Source organism: Meleagris gallopavo, chromosome 3 (assembly GCF_905368555.1).
Source record: "Meleagris gallopavo chromosome 3, MGAL_WU_HG_1.1, whole genome shotgun sequence".
Taxonomy (NCBI): domain Eukaryota; kingdom Metazoa; phylum Chordata; class Aves; order Galliformes; family Phasianidae; genus Meleagris; species Meleagris gallopavo.
In genome coordinates this window covers 438988-464843 of record NC_139406.1, presented here as the reverse complement: position 1 = coordinate 464843, position 25856 = coordinate 438988, and the positions used below count along the sequence as shown (strand labels likewise).

The 25856-nt window shown below is 40.8% G+C and overlaps 1 protein-coding gene across 11 annotated transcripts in view; it reads right to left on the bottom strand.

Moving 5' to 3' along the window:
• Positions 1–25856, bottom strand: part of TNS3 (tensin 3) — a 223071-nt gene that overhangs the window by 13251 nt on the left and 183964 nt on the right. For 10 of the 11 annotated variants that reach the window (XM_085219995.1, XM_085219999.1, XM_085220003.1 and 7 more), the window contains 5 exons: positions 11173–11268; positions 7338–7509; positions 5078–5721; positions 4395–4481; positions 1353–1484 (listed from right to left, as the gene is read on the bottom strand). In XM_085219995.1, the coding sequence (XP_085076121.1) occupies positions 1353–1484; positions 4395–4481; positions 5078–5721; positions 7338–7509; positions 11173–11268 (1131 nt within the window). The remainder of the gene's footprint in view (positions 1–1352; positions 1485–4394; positions 4482–5077; positions 5722–7337; positions 7510–11172; positions 11269–25856) is intronic. The other variant, XM_085219996.1, reaches the window with a different exon arrangement.

Below are 25856 nucleotides of genomic sequence, written 5' to 3'. Positions count from 1 at the left end.
ACATCAAAGGCTGACTTTCAGGCTAAGATAGATGAATGCATTAATCTGGAGAGCAAAAGGTTCTACTCAAGCAAATACAGCAAAGATCACCATTTCAGACAGCCTACTGTTTGTCATTATACTGATAGAGTATTAAAAACAAATTAATACAGAGGCATGTAAGAAGGGGAAGTCCAGCACAAGAAACTTTGGAGGAGACTGAGCAGATCTGTGCCTTGGACTAAATAGTGGAAGCCAAAGCTAAATTTCAAAGAGAGAAGTGGAAGGATGTGACACTCTTGGCTATAACTTCTTTTGCTACCACTTGCCTATGGTACAACTAATATAAACTGGCTCTTAAAGGCTAGTAGAGTTTGAACTTTCATGTCTTCCTGGACTTTATCAGTGTGATGAGATTAACCAGAACACCTATAACCACTCAATTTGCCTCGTTGTTGCTGTCACCAGCACACCTCAAGTTAGACATTGAAGAGGTTCTGCTGATACTTCGTGACAACACAGAGGATTTCGTGACAAATTTTTAGAAGAAACTGCCTCAATGTACCAGATTAAGCATACAGAATTCAGAAGCATTATTGTATTACAGATAGGTTACTTCTCTTGTCCCTAAGTAAGCATGAAACCTTAGTAAAAAGAAAAATGAGAACAAAGTATTTCTATAACCACAGCACTAAAATTCACTGCATTCTTGTGATCTTTGTTGCTCTTCTCATCAAGCATTAGCAATGAAAATCACCCCACGCCCCATGCAATAGCACAAATGGAGTCAAGAAATGCTACAGATAGTGCCCCCCACATTCCCACAGACTGATTTATGCTTTCCAAATGTTCTTTTCATTTTAATTTTCACAACTATCAGGCGTAACTTACGAACAGAGGCAGTGGTGACGGGAGACTGCACTTATTTCACCATACCTTTTAAACAACTACCGTCTCTCCTTAGGGGACCTCCTCAGATTTATATTTAATATATAGCTGTCTCAAAACAAAATACCGGGGTCAAAACTGTAAAATCTCCCAGCCAAGTGAAAACTTTACATGGTGGCAATGTGGATCAAACACAGACTTGTAATTGCTAAGGAGGGCACATTACTGAGATGGCATTGTTTTGCTATCTGGTTGATAAAGTAGGGCCTACCACAACGTACAAATATTTACAAACCATGGTGAAACTGTTAAGTACAACAAACATCCAGTTCTGTTCAATTAAATACTACTGCAAGGAACCAAAAGGAGCCTGTAATTCCAGACGCGCTTACTGGAAGTGGAAGATTCCTCCAGATTAACACACAGTAGTTCAGACTTCCTACCACACATCGTTTGTTTAAAGACAGAAAGAAGGCAAACAGTACCTTTCTTGTTCATCTGCAACACAGAAGGAGGTGGTGAAGCAACTTTTATTGCTAGCCCATAGGCTCCCCGGAAAGAATGACTGTCTCGAACAACAAATGACCCAGGCTCCTTGTCCTTGAGAACAGCAATGGCTGTAAGGAATTTCAGAAATGAAAGAAAAAAACATTTCCAGAACAATACATACACAAAAAAATTACAGTTGCAAATCTATAATTAAAAAGAGTAAAGAAGATATTTTTATGTTCTGTAAAAGAGACTACAATCAAACTGCATGAATCTCATAGATACTTATTTCAAAAGAAATCTGAAGTACAGATCCCCAGTGATTTTTTTTAACTGTAAAGGGTGTGCAAATCCTACCAGGTCTTATGCAAACAGTATTTCCAGCAGAAAATGCTGGCTAGTGGTAAACTCCTGATACACGGAGCAGGCAAACAGATCTCTACTGCCCACTAGGCTGCAACTGACAATTTGTTATTTTCACACAATAGTGTAGATCTGTACCTCAGGTCAAGTGCCTGCATGGAATTAGTTGGAAACACTTGCATCTCTGAATGACAACTATAGTAGCTGGAACCTCTGGATAAAGCCAGAGGTCGTCACATGCTTTTTCATTTGTTGCATGCTTTTTTATTCATCATAGAACCACAGAATCTCCAAGGTTGGAAAAGACCCACAGGATCACCCAGTCCAACCATCCACCCGTCACCAATAGTTCTCACTAATCCATGTCCCTCAACACAGAATCCAACCGTTCCATGAACACCTCCAGGGTCGGTGACTCCACACCTCCCTGGGCAGCCCATTCCAGTGCCTGACCACTCTTTCAGAGAAGCAGTGTTTCCTAACGTCCAGCCTAAATCTCCCCTGGCTTAGTTGGAAGCCATTCCCTCTAGTCCTATCACTGTTACACGAGAGAAGAGGCCGACGCCCAGTCACTACAACCTCCCTTCAGGTAGCTATAGAGAGCAGTAAGGTCTTCCTGGGCCTCCTCTTCTCCAGACTGAACACTAACAGCTCCTTCAGCCGCCCCTCATCAGCACTGTGCTCCAGACCCCTCACAGCTTTGTTGCCCTTCTTTGAACCCACTCTAGAGCCTTGATATTCTATCAAGAATGCTGTGCAAAAAATAGGTAACTGTTGCTGCAGTAATGACCTAGGTTAGTATCTGGTATTTGTGTCCACAGCTGACACTGATACATACAAACTTCCTGGCAATGCAGAGACAGCTTCAAGCTGACAGTGCTAATGTAAGCTTCAACCAAAGTTCAGGTTTAAGTTCATGAAAGACTATCCTCCCTTGAGAGAAGTAAACCCAAATCAAATAAAATTCAAACAAATAAAAAAGACTTCCAGTGCTTATAATAGGAAAATGTGCCAAAAGGTGAAACGGATCAGAACAGATACAGAACTGATCTTAGCCAAAAGGCAATGCTAACATAGCTCATGCTAGTGACCATGATGAATAGTGCTTTATAGCTGAGAATGTGCTCTATTATACAGTATTATTGTGCTCTCTGTATCAGTTGCAGTTTCCATGGATATCAATAGTAGGCATTAGTTTCAGTGTAACCTACATATATGCAGCCCATGACAATTCCTCTTCACTCACCTTGGCCCTGGCAAGAGAAAAGGTGCTCCCTTCCTCAGTGAAAGTCTCTTAGAACTCTTCTAAAAAGTTATTTTAATTGGTACGGTAAAGAGAAGTATACTAAAATGTTAGGAAGAATTTTTTAATTTGATCACACAGTGAGGTTTAAACTTTCTTTATGATCTCTTCTATTTGAATTCACATCCAGTGAACATTCTCTACATGTTTTCTGGAGCAGAAAATGAGAAGGGGGGTGAAGTGAAATAACATAATCCAGAGATTAATAAATAATCTATTTTCTATGATCTTTATTCTCCCAGGTTCAAACTTACTACCACAATATATGGGCCACTCCCACAGTTTGACAGACCGTAAACTAGAAAGACACAGTAATTCATTTACCAGTACTGAAGGCTATTTGGTTTCACTTCAAGTTTTATGATGTGAACTTCCTTTTCAATGCAGACCTTATTTGTCATTTTCCTTTTCAACATTTTAAGAATCCAAGCTGCCACGTGGTGCCAAAGTTTAAAATGCTGCCAATGATGGCACTGCCATAACTCACTAAATAGTGTTCAGTATGATTGAATGTTACAGTATAGACAAAAAACTGTCAGACCACCAGCATTTACAAAGGACCCAACATCCTTCATTTACAAATATTTTGTCCCTGCAACAAAAAGTGTGCAGGTATACACTGCCACATACACAACAAAACAAAGGTTTTCTCCATCTCGCAATACATCCACATATAGACGTATCTGTGTTGTACATCATAAAGATGTTATTTCACAGAAGAGTTACATCTTGACTGTCCCAGCTGCAGAACAACTGGCAGATGAGGATGCTTTTATGGTGAGTTCTAGATAAAAAGTTACGCTCTGCTACTTAGCGTCTCTCACCTATCAACATTGGGAAACGCACATGAAATTATGCCAGAGCAGCATATTTCTACTCAAATGATTTCTGAGAGCAGCAGTTGTTTGGTACTGGATCGTGCATATGCGCTATTCCAAAACTTGGAGACCAAAATAGTTCTGTCAGACACACTGATGAGAACTCACTGTAACACAAGACTGCATTAAAAGAGCACATTCAGCTTCCATTTTCCTTCAGCACACCTTAAAATGACTTCCACTGTCGCGAGGAGGCTACAGAAGCTAGTTTCTCATTCAAGTACTTTTGCAGCAGCTACCAGAGCAAGTTCTAAGTTACTGTGTGTTTAGTTAAGTGAAGATAATAATTTGTATGATTAACTCAACATTTTCTCAGACATGAATGCCCTTCACTCTCAAATACAGCTTTCAGACAAAATAAATTCTGTCCTTCTATATTCTGTAATTTTTCTTATAATTGCCCTATACATCCAGTAGTCAAATAAAAAGTTAATATGCACACCAGCTAGCCTACTAGTAAACATATACCCCAGAATATACCTCAGCTGATATACCTTGTTCTCTTGAAATATCTGGTTTATACCAAAACTTGGACGTGTCCTGGACAAATTTTACAGTCACTTGTTTCTCTGTTGTGTTTTCTGTGAAATAAAAGGGGAAAAAGAAGTCAACAAATTTTTTAAATATTAAAGCATTTTGGCTTTTCTTTCCAACTTCCAATCACATTAATTGTTCTAAAATCTAATGAATAGAGAAAAAAACCTGAATTGTTTTAGAACCAAAATGTATAATAACCTACATTAACATTCTGAAAGCTCTCTTAAAGTTTAATTTTGCAAAATGTGTAAGATATGGAAAACTCTTATGTTTATAAAGTTATACCAAAGTTATATTCTCAGTAAGACCCAATGAATACACATCATTATTTTTAACTATTCTTTGCACATGTCTAGCAAAGATGCAGAAATAAACCATCCATTATTAAGAGGTTGGATTGGATACTGCTTGTTTCACAACTCCAAAGGTGGGCTGACAGAGAAGGATGGAAGTAGCACTTCTGCACCACAGTCTTCAGAACAGTACATATAAAATAGTGAACTAGTGCCTCCTACTGTAGATCAAGTCCTCCATTTTCCTTCTGCTGCTTTTTAGCTCCTTTTCATTTTAAATCCCTCCTCATTGAGAGAAAAAACATTCGATTCTGATATGTTATGCATTTCTCTGATGCAGAACCTACCTGGCACCAGGGAAGCGTTTAAAGTGTTTGAGAAATCTGGGAGAACACTTGGGAAGGGGATGCTGATTGTGCTTCCACTGTGGGGGCTTGAGAAACCACTTGAAGAAGGTGAGATGGAGACGAAAGAACGGTCCCCTTCAGAGGACCTCTTTTTCTCTGGAAGAGGTGGTTGAGAATGCAGGTTCCCACCAAGGCATGGATGGACTGCACTGTTCTGACTAATATGTCCAGAGGTCATTGCAAGGAAGTTTTGAGCCAAAAAGCCATCGTCTTCTGCACTTTCTACAGATGAGCTCATGGTTTTAGGAGAGATGCTAGTGTTGGCTATGAAAGCAGCTTGTTTCTCCTCTTTGGGGGAACTAATGCCCACGTTGGCCCCATTGTAGCTTCGATAAGCCTGAGCACTGTTACTGACAGCAGGTTCTGGCTGTTGCTCTGTTGGTGATTTCTCCAGGTTGCTCAGGGTGACAACGTGCAGCCCTGGGGTTTGGAAATGAGACAAAAGAGAACCATCTTGCACAGGGTTTGAAAATTCAGAAGGCACATGATAACTTCCTGTTGGCCTGTTGCTTTCTATTGAAAGCTGGAACAATTTGGAAGATTTAGGGCTGTTTTCAATCCAAGAATGTTCCGTAGCAAGAGAGCTGTCAGGAAAAAAAAAGAAAAGAAAAGAAAAGAAAAAAAAGAGACAAAAATTGAACACAAAAATAAAACAGGCAAATCATTTTCTAAAAATGTCATAACACAGTCTATCCTCTGGTCATTACTGAAAGCACTCACTCACTCAGGACAACAACTGATGTGTTTGATAACGTGCAGGACCTGGTGATCAAGTTGCAACCAGGGACTCCAGCCCCATCCTGAATACTCACTTCTTCAGTGTAGTTCATTACTTTGTCTCATTTCACCCTCAATCCAGCCATGGTGATGACAGAGATTCTGAGTTTGCACTGTAAGTCAGGCCATCAAATTAATCATTGTTAAAAACACTCTTCTTTTCTCCCATTTGAGAGCGTTACCTTTAATATGAATTAATTCTATTAGACTGCTCAAAACATTGCTTCACAGAGCTCCTGGACATCTATGGTGAACCGCAGTGCTGGCTGAAAAAAGAGCAGTAGGAGGCAAGAACTTCTTAAGCCAGACCTGTCACCAGAGACAGATTTATGGAATAAGATTGACACTGCTACAACATTACCTACATGCAGTGTCTCTTACATTATTTTAATAAAAGGGAGAAAGGAGCTGAGACATGGAAAAAGGGGAGTAGGTTAGGCAGGTGGAAAGGGAAGTGGAGAAAGGGGAGAGAACATCTCTACTTATCTGCAGATTGAAAAAAATGACAGGAAAGATGTTTAGAAAGAAGGAAACGAAACTTTTGAGATAAAGCTTATGGCAGGAATCCAAGCTTGATAATGACCACATTGCCTTACAAGCTCTTAACTCATATCCACTTATAATGAAATGTCACATATTTGATTCAGTCATAATTACAGAAAGAAATTTCTTTCTCAGTTCAAGAAAATGAAATCTATTAAATATGAAGATAGATAGAAATCAACACACTCTAAGCCTTTAATGAGAGTTTGACACACCAACATTCCAAATGCTTACTGAGAAGAAGGAGCCAATTATTCTGAATATGAATAGTTAGCCACAAAGGAATGCTGTTGTAGAATGACAAAGAAGGAAACTATTACAGATAGACAAGTACTATTTTGTAAATTTATGTTATTAAAACTCTGGTTCAGAGCCCTACATGTTTACCTCAGTACAACCATAAAATGATAAAAATTCTCACTCTGATGAAGGGAGTCAGTTATTCACCACCAAATACAAATCCTGACATTTTACTGACTATAAACATGGGTACTGCAGTGAGCAGACTGCTCTCTCTCTCTCACATACAACTCATTCCAATGTAAAGGTTCACAAAATGCTTTTCAGTAAAGCATTAGAGAAGTGGGTTAAAAACACAGCAAATAAGTATGAGCTTCTGCTAGAGCATAATAAAGTAACTGAGCTATAAAACCCTATTCGTTTTTGCATTCCTAATTTATCCTTAAAACTGTGTATTCCGTCTCGGACATACAAGCAGCATCTTTGAAAGTGGTAACTTCCAGATGGTAGGCAACATCATTACAGGTTACACATCAAAGCTGGTGGCCAAATGGTCTGCAACGAAGATGTAAACGTAACACATGGGCTGGAAACTACAGTAATGAGAACTAAACATTCAGAGCAGACAATCATTTCCTACCTTTCTCCCACTGGCACAGAACTGTTACTTGAGGCTGTACATGAGGACACTAAACAGCGTTGAAAGGAAGGATCCACCTGCGTGCTGGATCTCAGCAAAGCAGGGTTAGTGTCGATGGTTTTGTCAGGCACTACTGGAGGATGGTTAAGGGCTTCTGCGTAGCTCTGAGATTCTGCAGCAAATGAAACAAAGTAAAAGATAAAATTAAAAAAAAAACAACCCACATTTTTTATGGGCCTTACACTGCCTGAAAGAAGGGTTTATAGAACAATTTTTCTTTTAATAGGACCGTTTTTCCCTTGTTTAAGCAGTGACATTTTATTTCACAACAGTGCATTGATTGCTAAAAACATCCAGCAGGAAAACAAATAGCAGAGACAAGTTGTTCTGCATTCCACAGTGTTAAGACAGCTATTTCTAGTCAACTTTCCTATATAACTATACACACCGTCAATGTTCACTTACACACCAAAGCGACAGAAAACTGGAGCGTTAATTCAGCTCACTCATTCAGCCTGCTGCTGAACGGGGCAGGGCACCTGTCAAGAAGTATTGGTTAGATAAGTGAGCAGTGAGGTGGACTGAAATGGGCCCGCCTCTAAGCCTGTCAAGATCCTTCTGGACGGTACCCCTTCCCCCCAGCATGTTGAACACAGAACTCAGCTTGCTTTGGCCAGCACACTTGCTGAGGGTGCACCACATTCCCACTCCCCGAGTCACTGACAAAGCTGTTAAATAGAGCCAGTCCTAATACTGACCCCAGAGGAACACCACTCATCACTGCTTTCTGCCTGGATATTGAGCCTGTGAACACAAGTCTTTAAGTGAGACCATCCAGTCAGCCCCTTATCTCTGCGTGGGCCATCCGTCAAATCCATGTCTCTCCTCTGTAGACTCAAGGATGTTGCACAGGACAGTGTCAAATGCCTTGCACAAGTTCAGGTAGGTGATGTCAGCTGCACTTTCCTCATCCACCAATGCTGTAACACCGTCCTAGAAGGTACCCCTCAAGCACAACTTGCCCTTGGTGCAGCCATGCTGGCTGCCACCCATCACCTCTGTTTTCCACCTGCCTTAGCATAGTCACCAGGAGAATGTGCTCAGTGATCTCACTGGACACAGAGGTGAGACTAGCTGGCCTGTTGTTCCACTTTAACTTCTCAAAAATGGGGGTTATGTTTCCCCTTTTACCTGTCACTGGAAACTTCACCAGACTGCCACAACTTCCCAATGGATATTGGCTTAGGAACTTCATCTGATCAGGACTATTTCCTCAGTTCCTTATTACTGAAGAACTTTATAAAAGAACAATTTCTTCATTTCTTTACAGATGCTTTGTTATAACTAGAGACAGCCTAGTGAGTTTGATGTTATTCTGGTATACTCTAAAGCGATTCAAAACCAGTTCACATATGCCCAGGTTCAATGGCACTATTTTCTACCATAGAGAATACGGTATTGTGCAAGCTTACGCATCCGAATAATTGCATCTATCTAAACAGCTTTAGCACCTGCAAGGTTGGAACAAATGAGGAGACCATAGGTGAAGTAGTCCCTAAGTACTATCTCTAGAATACTAGGAATACTGGGAACATTTTAGAAGACTGAAAAGGAAAAACAAGAACAACAACAACAAAAGATACAGAACAGCTCCACCCCGACTAAGAGTTGAGGTCATAGAGAAGTCTTACAAATAGTGCAAAAAGAAAAAAGTTTCTTCCCATTTCTGTGAACTCCGCTGAAATAAGTGTAAGGAAATCTCCATGGCACAGTCTGGCTCTGTTCTTGTTTGCATACATAGGATGCAAGGTACTTAAAAGAAATGCTTGAGATAAGAAAGCCTGCCAATCAGTCATCTGAATGAAAACAACTTGAATTCCTCGCATAGCACACATACTGTACAGAGCTACCACTGAAACGGATGAGGAAAGCACTAAAAAACTACTGAAATACCTTCTAACTACACCCGTTATTTTAAGTAGATCCACACCAGCCGTTACTGTGAACTTCAAAGGAAATCCATCAGAAATGGGCACGTTAGGGAAGAACTAAGAAAATCTGTATCTGTAACAGTTCAGATATATTGTAAATACTGTATATATACATTGGATATACATTGGATATACTGTGTATATGCTGTGTATTTCGTACTGGTGGAAACACAGTCTTAGGTCACATTCCTACTGAAATCAGTGGCCCTTCCAAATATTATAAAGATTGATGTTACGCCATGAATAATTATTTCCATACAAGATAAAGCATTACTGCTTTATTATAGCTATTATCTGAGGAAAAAAAAAACGTTTAGTTGAATGTGGGTTGGTCAAATTGATGTGTATCTGATGACCACCTGATCTTCTCAGGAATACAACCTTCTGTAGGCTAAATGCAGCTGGACCTACTGAGAACTGCATCTGTAAGAAAGCACATCTTAAGTGTAACAGACATCTCATTTCTGCATATGAACCTCTAGACAGGTGCCTCCCAATTATAACACAGGTTGAGATGACTGCTACAAAACAGGAGAGGCTAAAGCCTGTCTACAACCACAGGCTTAACTCCATTTGCTTATTTTTGTCCGTGCCTCTGTGCCCACTGCGTGGTATCAGACTACGCTGGGGAGTCAGTGGAATTCAGTAACAAAAAAATCTAGGGGGAGGAAGGGGAGAGGAGCTTCTTATGAAATAATATTTGAATCTTCTCCCATTGTTATGCAATCAAGACCTAACCAAAAGCATTTATACATGGCAAAGCACTCCCACCACTAACAGCACTTGCTTGAAATAATAAAGTAAGGCTCGAATCATCCTTGTTTCAGGCCATGGGTTGTTGCTATTATCTCTACAGCATGGAGGCTGCAAAATGGAAGGACCACTGTGATGCTCGCTAACATGGCCCTTTTTTTTTCCGAAACCAATTTTTTGTTTTTACACAAGCACAAGAGTGGAAAACCACAATCAGCCTGGTATGCAATCTGCAAAACAAACAAAAACCTTGTACAACTATTTCCCAGCTAGAAATAAGGGTGTCTGAAAGGCACTTCCCATGAAAGCAGCTTTGTTTATATTTCAATTAAAAATAAGCTTGTGAATATTTCAGCTATGCCCTCTTTATTGTCTGATAGAGACCACAGTCACCAGTCAGCTGTTAACCCTTTACTATGCAATCCTACAGTTTATTTCCTGTATGTATGGTATGAACTCCTCTCACACGTTTGCTGCAAATTACTGGTGCTTCTTGCTGCAGGTCTTCTTAGCTTACACCAGACGAGTCCAACCTGCAGCCCAGCACAGCTCAAAATGAGGCCAGGCCCCCACCTCACCACCATGATGGGGACGGCCCAGCCTGACCTGGCCCACAGACAACCCTTAGTCTGCAATGGCAAAACACAGTGTGGTATTAACTCTACTTGGACTGAAAACAAGGCACAGAACGCAGTGCAGTACAAATAATTGTACGGATTTTAATACATTGGCAGCCTTACTTGCTGTTTTGATTCAGGAATTTGAGAACAGGTTTCAAGATTACAAAAGTTTTCTACTTTCTCTGTATACCTGAGACTCCATTTTCAGTCAACATGCTTACTTACAAATTTTCAAATTGAATGCATTGAGTTGCAAATATTCAACCTAAAAATCTGATCATGTCTCTCTATTGGTCTTCAATAAGCCCCATCTTAGCAGAGAGAAATATCCTTTATTTCACAGTCACATCTTATTCCTGTCATCATTTTTCGGCAGTACGTGCATTTGTGAACAACTGTTTTCAAGCATGATGCACAGGAGATGTAGAATTTTATTAAAAATCTCTGACAAAAAAGGCAATTTCTCTTTACCTTGTGGAGCACAGGTAAGCCAAAGAAATTGAACACCCACAGTCCACACCATTAGCTCTCTTAGCAGACCGATGACATTACAGTGCAGCTCCCTGCCTGCAGAAGGGACATAACAAAACCAAGCTCTTGCTCACATCTCTTCAAGCACTTGGGTCAAACCTGACTTTATTAAATATACCTGCACTTCCTAAAGCTGAACATCAGCCTTATAAACAAAAGCTAAGTAATGAACTGGAGCCTTTGCAATATATGTCAGTAAAAAGCGACACTCAGGAAGAACAGAAAGCATTGCACCTGTGTGCGTTTTAGAAGAAGACCCAGCTCACTATTCTATCACCTCACCTTGAAGAAAAGGAAAAAAAGCTACTAAAAGCTGCAGAATTCTTCTAATTGTAAACAGAAGCTTTTGGAAGCACCTGGGAGACAGACATATAAAATCAAGATGTTACAGATTAACTACTATTTGAATTCACTAGATGTCTTGTCTGAAAGTTTAAAAAAAACAAAAAAAAACAAAAAAAAACCCAGAAAATTTAAAATAATAAAGAGAAACCAAAGAAAAGAGGAAAAGGAGAGAGAAGGGGAAAACGAGGGATAAGGGGAAAAAAGAAAATTTATAGAAGTTGAAAAGTGAAAAACAAAACAAAACAGAATGGCTTAACCCAAGAAAACATTCCACATAAAAGATATGTAAAAGCATTCAATTCACTATTTCTTGTAAGCAGCTGAGCTGCACAACCACCCCAAGGCTTTTGAGACACTGGTCCAACAGCAGCAGCAAAGTAAAATGTATCATGCCCATACACTTTGCATTTTAGCAGGCCCTCATTTAATCCAAAATTTGTATTCCTTTTGAAGAGAAAGTGATAGCTAACCTGTTTGCATGCATTTGAAATTTTCGGTCAAAATCCTCAGTTACTTCTTTTGGGAAAAGGAAGTTCAAAGTTACCATTCTGCTACCGAAGTCTGAGCTGGCCCCTCTTAAATTATCTCAAGGTAGTCTAAAAGCAGAATGGATATAGAAAAGCATGTTCCTCTAAAGAATGCAAATAGCTGAACTGCTGTCGGCCTTAAACAGCAGCAGAAAGCTGAGTACTGAGAAATTTACAAAGTAATACATAAGCTATCTTTTCACACGCCCTTTGATGGCTTGCATCAGCAATGAATTAATCTCTGTATTGACAAGACTCGTTCCACTTCCATCTCATTGCTCACATTAACCCGTCACTTTACCAGCAGGCTCTGTCTCAGATGAATCCAGGACAAGGGTATTTTGCAAATACAAAATAGTGGAACTGAAAGAAGTCTGTCATCTCAACATTTTTATTTTTAAATAAATTGTAACTCAAATGGGCACTACTGTAAAAGCTAGTTCTGTGGTAGCAAACCTGATTGCAAAAAAATCAGCTTCTTACTGATGGTGAGTACATTAAGCAACACATGGACAGCACTGCAGATACAAATTAACCTGAATTAAAAAAAAAAAAAAAACACAAAACCAACAGATTTTTCTAAAATTATTTTGTCTCACCAGACTATTGCCAGGCAAACTGAGGAAACAGAAAAACCTGCTCACAGAAATTTGGAGAGCAAACTGGCAGTTTCAAATTCCATGCTTTGGTGATGTCACAAATATGGCTCAACTTGCCGTTTCTACTGGAGGTACTGATAACAAATGCAACATCACTGAAGAAATAATTTCTTTGGTGCCATTAAAAGGCACAACTAAATCCCTTGGTTTGCACAGAGCAGCAGAAGTTACAAGAAAGCAGTTCTCTGTGTCAGCAAACCTGCACCGCTACTGACGGTGCCCTGGCAAGGGCTGGTAAAAAAAGAGGCACTCAGACATTTAATAGAAGATGATGCAATTCACGTTTGGTATAATAGCACTGCATCACACACCATGAAAATGAATGTGCAGAAAGCTTTAAAAATGGATGGTGTCATGCAAATCATCACAAAGCTCTGGATTCCACATGGCCCAAGGGACTGAATCACTGCCAGTTCCAGGAGTCCCTCAGAAGTAAGGATGGGAGTAAGAAGTCAGTTATGGGGACATCATTTACTTTTCTTAAGTAACGTGGCTAAGTCGGGGTAAAATGCAAAGATGGTTTTAGGATTTGCAGAGTAAAATCAAGTCCCCTTATGGAATCAAAAGGAAACTTGTGACAGAACTTGGAGATGAAAAATGGCTCACGGATTTAGCATTTTTGGTGGATTTGAATGTTCATTTAAGCCATTTAAACGTGCGTCTCTTCAAGGAGGAAAATCAACTTATCCGTGCCATGTTTCAAACAATTACAGAACTCAAAATCCAACTGAAACTATGATAATCTCTAGTTATGGCAAATTATTTTATGCACAGTAATTCACTGGGTAAACATGGTCTCACAACAAGGTCAAATATCCCATCCGTTTTATGGGAAAATTGCTCTCTTTTTTTAGTGTTTTAGTAAAAAATATTAAAAATATAATAAGTTTCATTATTTATACCCAGTAACTATGTAATATTTGAAGACTACTCTGAAAGTAATGTCTCCTATTTTACTATGTTGACTCATGATGTCAGAGGCAGATGTTGGTGGCATGGCAGTAGAGGCTGAGCCTTCCCCCAGTATTCCATCACTCACGCGACTGATGGTAGCAGAGAGAAAGTTTGACAAAATGGCCTCTGACGTGGAAATGAGTATGAAGCAGAACTGCATAACTGAATTCCTCCACATGAAAAAAAATGGCACTCTTTACATTTACCAACACTTGCTGAGTGTTTACGGAGACCAAACAGTCTCCATAAACTGGAAGTTAGCACACCGAGGTGGTGGGTGGAATGTTTCAGCAGTGACGACAGCAACATGAAAGACAAGCTGTGTTCCAGCAGCCACTGTCACCCCACAAAAAAAAGTCAGCTCATCCACATGCACCAGGGTGCATGACTAAGGAACTGTATATGGGCCTGAATACCAGCTTCAATGTACTAGAAATTATGGTGGCAATGTTGGAACACTGCAAGTTTATAGGAGGTGGGTCCCACAAGTCTGCAAGAAAAGAAAAGAAGAGTCTGCAAGTTTATCAGGAACTACTATACCAGTATGGCCACTAAGGTGAAGGACAACAATAAGTACTTCTATAAACACAGTAAGAGGGGGGCTAGGGAGAATCTCCATCCCTTGTTGGACGCAGAGGGGAACACGGAGACCAAGGACCAGGATAAGGCTGAGGTACTTAATGCCTTCTTTGCCTCAGTCTTAATAATAAGACTAGCTGTTCTATATAACCACTTGCACTGGACGACAGCAGTGGGGAACAGAATAGGCCCTGCACAATCCATAAGGAAATGGTTTTAGACCTGCTCTGAAAGCTGGACACTCACAAATCCATGGGACCTGATGGTCTGCACCCTAGAGAGCTGAGGGAGTTGGCAGATGTGGTTGCCAAGCCAATCTCCATCATCCTTCAATAGTCCTGGCTAACCGGGAATGTCCTGGGGACTGGAGACTGGCAAATGTGACGCTCATCTTCAAAAAGGGCCAGAAAGATGATCCTGGTAGCTACAGACCTATAAGTCTCACCTTGGTGCCAGTTAAGGTTATGGAATGGATAGTCTCAGGAGCCATCACAGTTAAAGGTCAGCCAGGGGATCCATCCTAGTCAGTATAGATTCACAAATCATGGGTTCACAATCCTGCTTGACAAACCTGATTTTGTTCTATGACAAGGTGACCCACTTAGTGGATGAAGATAAGGCTGTTGATGTGGTCTACCTGGACTTCAGTAAAGTCTTTGATGCTTTCACCCACAACATCCTCATGGAGAAGCTGGCTGCCCACGGTTTGAATGAACACACGCTCTACTGGGTGAAACACTGGCTGGGTGGCTGGGCCCAAGGAGTTGTGGTCAATGGAGTTAAATCCATGGCAGCCAGTCACGAGCGGTGCCCCCCAGGACTCAGTAGTGGGGCCACTCCAATTTAACATCTTTATTAATGATCTTGATGAGGGGATTGAGTGCACCCTCAGTAAGTTTGCACATAACACCAAGTTGGGAGGGAGTGTTGATCTGCCAGAGGGCAGAAAGGCACTGCAGAGGGACCTGGACAGACTGGATGGATGGGCCGAGGTTAATTGGATGAGTTTCAATAGGGCCAAGTGTCAGGTCCTGCATTTTGGTGACAACAACCCCAGGCAACCCTACAGGCTTGGGAAGGACTGGTTGGAAAGCTGCTTGATGGAAAGGGACCCTGGGGTACTGATGGACAGTGGGCTGAATATGAGCCAGCAGTGTGCCCAGGTGGCCAAGAAGGCCAATGGCATCCTGGCTTGGATCAGGAATGGAGTGGTGAGCAGGACCAGGGAAGTCATCCTGCCCCTGGACTCGGCACTGGTGAGGCCTCACCTCAAGTGCTGTGTTCAGTTTTGGGCACCTCAGTACAGAAAGGACACTGAGGTGCTGCAGCAGGTCCAAAGAAGGGCAATAAGGCTGTGGAGGGCTAGGAGAATATGGCCTGCAAGGAGAGACTGAAGGAACTGGGGCTGTTTAGTCTGGGGTAGAGAAGGCTGAAGGGAACCCTCCTGACCTCTTCAAATACCTGAAAGGTGATTGCGGAGGGAGTGCAGTTGGTCTCTTCTCACTGGTGGCAGGACAAGGGAAAATGGCCTCAAGTTACACCAGAGGAGGTTTAGGTTGGATATCAGGACAAACTTCTTTACAGAAAGGGTTGTTAAGCACTGGAATAGGCTCCCCAGGGAGGTGGTTGAGTCACCATCCCTAGATGTGTTTAAAAACTGTTTGGATGGGGTGCTCAGGGACATGATTTATCACATCATTACCATGATGTACCGTGAAGAGATGTGGTATCACCACTACAAGCTGGAATCAAAAGTCCAAGATGCAACCCTCAGTGATGTTTGCTGTCTTTTGGGATAGGAAAGGGATGATCCTTCTGAACCTCCTCGTACGCAGACAAATCATCAACTGACTACTCTACATTGCAACACAGACCAAATTGATGGCTTGAACTTCCAGAGTCAAGCCAGCGAAAAAAGAGAATCTTTCTCTTGCAACACAATAATGTCAGGTTCCGTACCATTTTGAGGACCAGGGAGCACATTACTAATCTTGGCTGCACTGCTCTACCACACCCACCAAATAGTCCTGACTTGGTGCTTTCTGACTTCCATCTGCTTGGGATGATGGAAGACTGATGTGGGTAACATTTTTCTAGCAACAACACTATCGTAACAGCTATGAAGCAGTGGGTCACTTCCGCTGGTACAGATTTTTATAAGTGCAGCATGCAGGCTCTTGTAAATCACTGGCTAAAGTGCATAGCTAATGATGCTGACTATGTTGAAAAACAATGTCTTACTGCTGTGAAAGTGCTATATCAAGTAAAATTATTGGGCTTCTTGTATCAGTTGTAGTTTGCATGGAAACAAATAGGAGGCATTTCTTTCAGAATGACCTACACATTTTATGTGTGGCCCAAGACAATTCATCTTCACTCAGTACGGCCCAGGCAAGCTAAAAGGATTTCCTGACTAATTTATCTGCAAAGACAGAATTGAATATACTGGAAGAACTGGTGTCTGATTTCTTCTTTACTCATTTCTTTTTTGAATGGTAGCACTCCACTCAGAGTTACAAGAACTGGCTTCCCGGGAGAGGTAGCCATGTTCCATAAACAGTATTTACCATTCGCTCAGGATTCACCTTGGATTTGTCCTACCAAACAAACATTCTCAAGTCTGTCTTCCACCTGAAATGCTTCTGAAAAATGCATGCCATATCCCCCAGCATTCACAGAACACTGCGTCCCTCTGAAACTTGGCTCTAACTGCAGTGTCACTACCAGTGCTGAAATGCTTGTTCATCCATCCCTCATCTAGTGAACTGCTGAGTTTCTATGACAAAAGTCTCTGCTGATCCAGTTTTGTTTAATTCAGGAGACCAAGGGTCAAAAGATCACCACTTTCCTCTTGCAATATTAATTTTTGTTCCTCGTTACTCAAGTTATTCTGTCATTCACTTGATTTTTAATTTTTTTTTTTAAACAGAAGATTTAGATTAAAATTAGAGCAGAGGAGTTTATACGTACGAGGAAAGGTAGGACAAGGATTCAAGAGAACTCTAGCCTATGGCATTAAGCATTAAAACAACTTGCACAGATAGACAGTGGATGGTCCATGGTTTGAAGTACATTCTGTCTTATCTACACACCGGATGAAGATCTGAAAACACATTTTACCTGACAAAACCTCTCTCATACATTTACAACATAAAAAGTTGAAGCTTCATCAAGGAAAATAAATTTTAAAAAAGGATGAAAGAAAGTTCTAATGTGTCAAAGAACAGAAATCTGATCCTTCTCTTTGTTTCCTGCAGTTTCTCAATCTGCAGGAAGTTCTCTTAAAAATAAAAGGCACAAAGTCATATGCAAGGACATAGAAGAGAAACAATGAGTGAATGAAAAATACACCAGTAAGCAAAGTACAGAGTTAATTACCCCCAGTAGATATTTTGCTTATTTTTTCAGCACGAAAAATGCTAAGGAAAACATTACAAGCAAAATAGTAATAATAATAAAATAAAAAATCACAGTTTTACAGGAAAAAAAGAGTATGAAAGAAACTTTTAGCAGAAGTAGATACTGATGTGCTAAACTCAGTGACAGCTAGCTGAACTGGATGAAGTGAAAAGGAGTAGAGAACTCTAATCATACAGACTGAGGTAGCAAAGGCCAAGGATACTACGTAAAGACTGAAATCCTGGAAACAGTCATTATATGAAGAAAGGATTTGACTTCCTACAACAACTAAGATACTCAGATTTTCCAAAGCTGTTCTACCTCTCATTCAAGGTTAAATTTCCATAAGCTGTTGTTGCCACATGCTACCATTATTTCTTAAATGTTTCAAACACTAAGAGCAAGTTTCAAACTACAATGAAGTGAGCGGCCAGGTACATGAGGGGAGAGCACTAGGTGCTGCCTTGGCCTTAGTAAAAACTATTAACAGCACTTCCTTTGGCATTCTTGCTCAGAAGCTGAGGAAACAGCCTGAACAAAAGGGCCAAAAATTGGCTGCACTGCCAGGTCCATACGGCTGTAACTAAAAGCTTGATGCCCAGTTCATGAACAGTAATAAGCAGAGTAGCCCTAATTAATTTGGTATCGGCACTTGGATTATGAGATGCAATGCCCTGTCAACAAATTTGTTGACGGCACTAAATCAGGAGAGTGGTTTGCCCAATTAATGGTTAAGAGGGCTCCTAATGAACTTGAGGACCATACCGATAGATATCTTACTTAAGTTAACATGAAAAAAAAAAAAAAAGAAAGAAAAAAAAAAGAATCTGTAGGTGAGGCAGAACAAGCCCTTGCAATAATACAGGCTTGGACCTAACTAGAAGTGACCAGACCTGCTGAAAAGTTGTAGCGCCTGAAAGGCGGAAAGCGAATCTTCAGTTTGCTCTCATCACAGGCAAAGAATACTGAGCTGTATTAGGAAAAACACGGTCACCAGACCAGAGAGTTATTACACCTCTGTACTTGGTACTGGTAAAGCTACTTGCTGGCATCTACCTACTTGGTAAAGCTACTTGCTGGCATCAACCTAGGCCTCCAGTTCAAAAACATCAGAAACTGGAAGAGATCAAGTGGTTTTGAGAACACATGTGGAGAGGAGGATGGAGACGATATTGTTTAACCTGTAGAAGAAAAGCACTGAGGTGTGGAATGTAAGAGCAGTCTTCAACTAGAAGATATGGTCATTAGCAGCCAATAGAGCCAAATTCTTCTCAGAAGTAGATGATATAGAAAACAGATAACAGACAAAAATACAGAATTCGTACAGGAAATTTCCTCATTAGGAAATTCTCAACAGAAATTATTAAAAAGCTTTGTCACTAAGGGTAGCGAAACACTGGAAGAGGACAGGTAGCAACAAGATAAAAGGAAATTGCTTTAAAATGGAAGAGGGTAGATTCATACTAGATATTAAGAAGAAATTCTTTACTGTGAAGGTGGTGAGACACTGAGACAAGTTGCCCAGAGAGGCTGTGGATGGTCCCTTCCTGGAAGCATTCAAGGCCAGGCTGGATGGGACTGTGAGCAACCTGGCATAATGGGAGGTGTCCCTGCCTGCAGCAGGGGCCAGAACTAGATGATCCTAAGGGTCTGTTCCAACCAAACCATTCTGTGATTCTACACATACACTGCTGAAGTTTTCATACTTCTTCCTATCCCCCAATAATTGTCTTGTACATCCCCTGGGGTGAATACACCTGTAGGGGAACTGTTAGGTCATGGCTTGAACTGGTGATTGAGCACCTGGTGAATGGTGTGTCTGGTCTAGGGATCACAGGCAAACTGTTTGCACCTCTGCACCCCAGGTGACCAGAAGGGATGAACCCAGGGCGGAGCCCGGGCCAGGCTCCTCATGTAAGGGCCAGCCACTGAAAAGAAAGAATTTTTTGTACATATGCTATTTCCTGAGAAGGTGTTCTGTATAGCTACAGAGCTCCTTCATCAGCTGGGTGAGCTGAGCTCTTTTTTTTCCTGTATGTGACTACCATCCTACCCGAGAATACTTTACCTGCTGCTCCTAAGAGCCTGTCAGAAGCAGTTTTGCTTCTTTGTGAGCAGAACAGGACCAAACTTAAGAGATCAGTGTTCTAACACGTGCTCAGAAGAAGACAGCATGCCATAGAAGAATAAAGTAGGTTTTTCTTCTGTTTAATTGTTTCACCTCGCATGGTTGGAACAGTGGCTGTGCAGTGGAAATGCTAAGCCGTAGCTTGAACCAGTGATTGAGCAGCTGGTAGGAAGGCAGGGCCAAGCCAGGAGAGCTCAGGTACGTGCAGTGCACCTGAGAGCCTGTAAGAGGTGGAGCCAGGATCCACCCTTCCCAGACCTCATTTAAAGGCTGACAGAAGAGGCAAGGGTATCTTTTCTGGAGATCTCTGCCTACCTGAGGACCTTATGGGCCTTCTGAAGGTAAATGGTTTTTTTCTCTTTACCTTTCCCTTAGTTTTGTGCCTACTATTATTGTGTCTGAGTGGATCCTCCCTTGCTGTAGCCTGGGGTCTTGCTGCTCTGCTTTCTTGTTGCACTTTTCCTTGTGTTGTAAGCTATTTCTCTGTTGCCCTGTAATCAGCTGGTTTTTATGCACCTCAGTGAACTCTTCTTCACAGTTATCCTTGTCATGAATGAAATGCATATGCAATCACATGGTCAGCTGCTGCTTCTTTCCTCTACTTCTCAGAAAGCTACCTCTAACAACCAGACTATAACTCCTCCAACAGTATAACAAAACCTTTTTTCCTTTCCATCCTTGTAAAGGAACAGACAAAGTAACTATTGCTTGGAGATTCTGCTAACCTCTGAATAGGTTGGCTTTCTTTGCTAGTCACCAAATCAGGTGGCTGGAACCTGCAGGATAAGAGAACCTATGGCTCTAGCATCCACGTACTACCTGCTGCACTAGCAAGACCAGCTTCATTTAATCTGACAAGAATCTCACTGGAATACACCTCCTTTTCTCTTACAAAAAAGACAACAATGATAACCATGGGGGAACTGACCACCTGGGAAATAATGCAACAAATAAATAATAAATGATAATAAATGATTTCAGTGATGTTTAACAATTAAAACCCAAACTGCTAGTAACCAGAGGTAAGCTATGCTGCTGTACTGAAGGCTGCTAACTTCATGCTATTATTTACGGTGTGCACTTAAAAACTGTTAACTATGTTATGGGAAACTTCCAGATGTGTTACAAGACAAAAAAATCAGTTCTTGCCTTTACGTATGAAGAGAACTTGCATCATCCATGTTGCTCCTTAGGAAACGTCCTTGGCATAGTAGCCCTCATCAAGTACTGGGTGAGAAAGGCTGTCTGTATACCACTTCCATGCGTTCTGGCCTGATAGCAAGATGCATGACAAAAGTGTGTACACAGTAGGATATGCCCATGTTCAAGTGACTCTGAGATCCTGCAGTGGCCCCCAGGGGCTCCTGCAAGTAACAAACCTCTGAGCTATGCCAGTCATCAATGTATCTCCAGGATCAGAGAATGAATTGCTATTATCCTCTACCCTTGGATTCACAGAGATAAGTATTATCAAAACTATGACTTAACAGATCCCTGTTTCACAGTCCCTGCCCTGAAAATCTTGCTCTCTTGCATTTCTGAGAAAATAACTGTTCCCTGACAGATGCTTACACTGTTCACAAACACTTTATATCACTGACTCAATCAGAAATACCAAAATAAAACTAAGCTGTATCTGTAGAAGAGTTTGTAATGCATCTTTAAAGCAGTGAGATGTGCAACATGGGTTCCTGAAGGATTTTTTAGATTAATTTCACTCTTATTTCCCCAAATAGTGCTGAGGAAGAAAAAAAAAAAAAAAAAAAAAAAAAAAGCTTTCTCTTGGGACTGAAGAATGTGACTTCTCATGTATTTTGAAAGATCTTGCAGATGGTCTGTTATTGACTTTAAGCATAACTTTGCTGTCTTGGGAATGCAGATCAGCTGCTGAGGTATCTCTTCAAGTCATCTGGCTCACATGCAGACGTAAAATGTGACAGTTACAATAACACTCTCTAGGAGAGAGCCACTAATGTAGTTGTCATTTCATAATGTGTAAGGAGGAGTACTACTATTCTGCCTTGAAATTCAGCATATTATTCTGTGATGGACAAAAACAAACCAAGCAATTAGGAAATAATTAACGTGACTATACTCTTCACAGCAAAATAATTATCTGCCATTAAAGATAGCCAGTTCCATTCTTAGAAGCTTATCTCATCATGGAATTTCAGGTATTCCTCTTGCTGAACATGACAGTTTGCCTCAAACCACTGCAGTTTAAGAAGGAAAACATAATCCCTAGGAGTAAGAAGTACACTAACTGGTACCTTAAAAACGCAGAGGACTGTTTTTCAAGCAGAATGTCATACATGTCTAAGCACCCTTCAAGAGAACAGAGACGAAAAATGTTTGCTCTGTGCTCTGAAGTTAATTGGTTATTAAAGCTGCTTGTGATGTGGGAAATGCAGGCTTGAGTTGCCTTACTTGAACTGAAAAATGTAACCTGCACCTACTGACAGCTCTGCCGAAAAAGACAGTTTGAAGGAGGAGGCTAGCAAAGCAGAGTGAATATTAACTAAACAAAGCAGGGACTCAGTTCAGGACTGATTCCTGAAAGCAAGCACCAAGATCAATCAGTGAAATTTTAAACTCTGTGGTATGATTCTATTTACTCTTTCTAGGTGGAAAACAGGGTTAGAGAAATTCTGAATTATTGTTTCAACCTAGTCAACAGGCACTAGATGTCCAAGTATGCTGCTTGTGTTGTCTGAGAAATACTTACCTAACAAGAGGAATAGAAGTAGCAAAGCTGACGTTCAGATCTTCTACTGAATGTCTCACTTTGGCCTTGCTCTCCTAAAGTACTGCCAAAATGTGAACGTCTTCAATTTGCTCACCTTTCTGGAGTCACTTGCTAAATGGCTAAACAGAGCCACCTCCAGCCTCAAGCTGAAAAATAACGGGCTGCTTTTTAGCTTTTAAGTAGGATACCTAAACCATTTTTTGTCTTAGAACAACAAACTTGATTTTTTTATTTATTTTTTTTAAGGATTCTTCTAATAGTTTGTAATGAAAACTGATCAGAACAAATTCTGTTCGGTTACTCTTCAGTGTTGCTCCTTATTGTGTAACAAGATTGAGAAGTAAAGCTATTAGGTGTTTTCTTGTTCTGTCTGTTAAGTGCTCGGTAGTTTTTCTTTTATAAGCATCAGCTAATGGCTGAATGGAAAACCTCTTTTCATTACGGCTGTTAGAATCAGGTCTTTAAAGTATCTAGCACCCTGGATGTTGTAACATATTTATCGTGCACCAAACGAAGGAGGAAGAGCATGTGAAATTCCTCATTCAGGAAAGGCTTGTGCTTAGGAAGTCTCTTCATTTTTCCTTCTTTTGGAAGGAAATTTTAATTCACCATAGCCTTACTAGGAATTTCTCAGAGGGCCAAAAGGAATCAGTCTAGATAAAGTTTTTATATGTAGTCAGCAATTACATACATCCCAGGCAAACATCTTCTTCTACTTCAGAAAGGAAAGATACTAAGTTTTTTGCTAACAGAAAACCAGCTTCACGAGGCTTGCAAGTCCTGCTTTATGCCCTGTCATTCCATTAACAATCACAGAAAAAAAGCTCATAATGACAAAACTCTGTTTCTGTACTGCTTTGCAATTTCTCTGTGAGCTACACACGTCGCTACTTAACACGTAAAGCCTATTTTTTTCCCCTTTCTCTTCACTATTTGTTACCAGTATAAAACATGGAAGTCCCTCCTTGTCCTGCAGTTACACCATGAGCTCAGGAAGCCCATGCAGCACGCTGCACTGCAGACAGACCTCTGACTGAACTGCCAAAGCGGTTTGTCTTTTTTAACCCCTGCCTTCCCCCCACTTCAATACACAGAGCAGGCTGCGTTTCGCTCTGTACTGCGCAGCGATGAGAACTTGGCCAGGAAAATACAGAAGCCCCGGAAAGTGTGTTTTCTTATTGAGGAAAGCAAAGAAGAAAGGAGGAGAGCAGGAAACCGAGAACATACCTATGGAGGCCATCATGATAGAAATTCTCTCGTGAAGCACGGGCTGCGCAAAAGCTTTATTCAGAACAGAAAAAAAAGAGCTTCCTCTTGTTGAGCTGATTGCACTGCATTCTTTCTGCAGCTCAGAAGAGCGCGGCAGCCAGGCGAGCTGCTCCACCACAGGGAGGCTTGTGAAAAGCCAGTCTTCACATTAAAATACCAATCGCTCTACCCAATGTGTTAAAACTTCATGACAAAGAGGATTCCAGTGTCTGCACTGACAGAAAACCAGGCTCTCTCTGAACGAAGTCGGTCATCTGAAGACAGACAGAGTTCGCTCCATCCAGGCAGAAAACAACGTACGGACGGCTCGGGCCAGCGCTGCTGCTCACTGCTCCAGCCAGGCTGCCCGTTCAGATATCCGTGTTCTGGTAACTCCACCTCGTTTGAATTAGACGTTTTTTAAACCTCTCTTTCCCCTCCCCCAGACTCCTGCTCACAGTTTTCTTTAGCATACAGCAGCGTTCCTGAAACACTTCCCAATCCGTTTTTGTCAGCCAGCACACAATGCTCACAGCGCTTCTCTTCAGCGACTCCCCGCACACAAAGCATGTGGGATTTGTCTGAGTGCTCATTTTTTATTAAGCAGAAACCCCATTCTCTGTGCCACTCAATCTGACCTCTCAGATTTGTTTCCTTCAGAAAGATGCACAACGTGAAGCTGTGAATCCAAGCGATTTCTAACGTGGATTGTATTTCAGCTGCTGTGTAACACCAAATTAGCTCAGCAATGATAAATTTAGTATCCAAGCTCTGAATAAGGTCTGACTCACTTCCCAGTCCTTTGACAAAATACCACGTGTGACCCTACGGTACTGCATTCAACGTCACCCCCAACAGTGTTTAGAGCAGGTTTTATTTGCAGGTCAGGAAAATGAGTGGAAACACTGCAGCGCTACGATGGGCAGCACACTTCCTATTCAGATTGTCCCAGGGAACCACATTTTCTGAAAGGATGAGTACAGGAAATGACTTGATATGGACAAAAACAAACAGGACAATTTAAAGCTTTCCTGTAACTAATTACTCAATTGCTTTCAAATTTTGAAAAGCAAAGTGCTTGCAACACGCACGCTGCACCATTTTGATAATGTTGGCTTGATTACAGGGATGAATACTAGCAAATTAAATATAATTTTGCTTTCTGCCACAGACCAAAAGGTACACTTAAACTATTTGTTCTAAGAATATTCACTCCTACCAGCTATTTCTATTAAACAATTTCGTAATGGCAACGCCTAGGACACACAAACAGGGAGGGGGATTGTGACAGACACCAGACTAATAATGGGAAAAAATGGGGGACAGTCTCTGTCACAGAGGAGAACGGAGTACTAATGTAGCAATCCACAAGCGCCAATAATTACTTGGAGCAATTTATCACACAATTACACTTTGTTTTTCACGGCTCCTGGAAGAGATGAATGCAGATGAACACACTCTTCAAACTCCTGTGAACAATGACTATTAGCAAAAATTGCTTTCAATAGAAAGCATTCTCAGTGATGCATAAAGAGTACTATATTCACAAGCAACATTTGAATGTCCAATTTCCTTTCTGATTTGCAAGTCTCAGAAGCTTTTTATTGTTTGGCTATTTAGCATTTGCTGAAATGGAACAGAACATTGACAGCAACAAAAGAATTGTTAGAGACAACATGTGAGGGCTCAGTTAGTGAAAAAACATTAATTTCCAAAGCTGTGTACCATTTTAATATATGCAAAAAATAGATTTGCAACATATATACAAATATATATGTATATTTGCAATATAGATGCAATATAGATGAAATAAATATGCATATATATGTAATATATACAAAAAATATAATTGTGAATACATTTGAGGCAGTAAGAAATCGAAAAGGGCTGAGAGAAGAAAGAAGTAAAGCTTTAAATAATCCAAGTTATTTTTCTTCTGTAGTCAGATGAGATATTTCAGGAATAAATTCTTAAATGGCAGGAAAATATATTTCTCTTTTCTGAGGAGACCATGAGTAAGTATCACCTTAACTCACAAG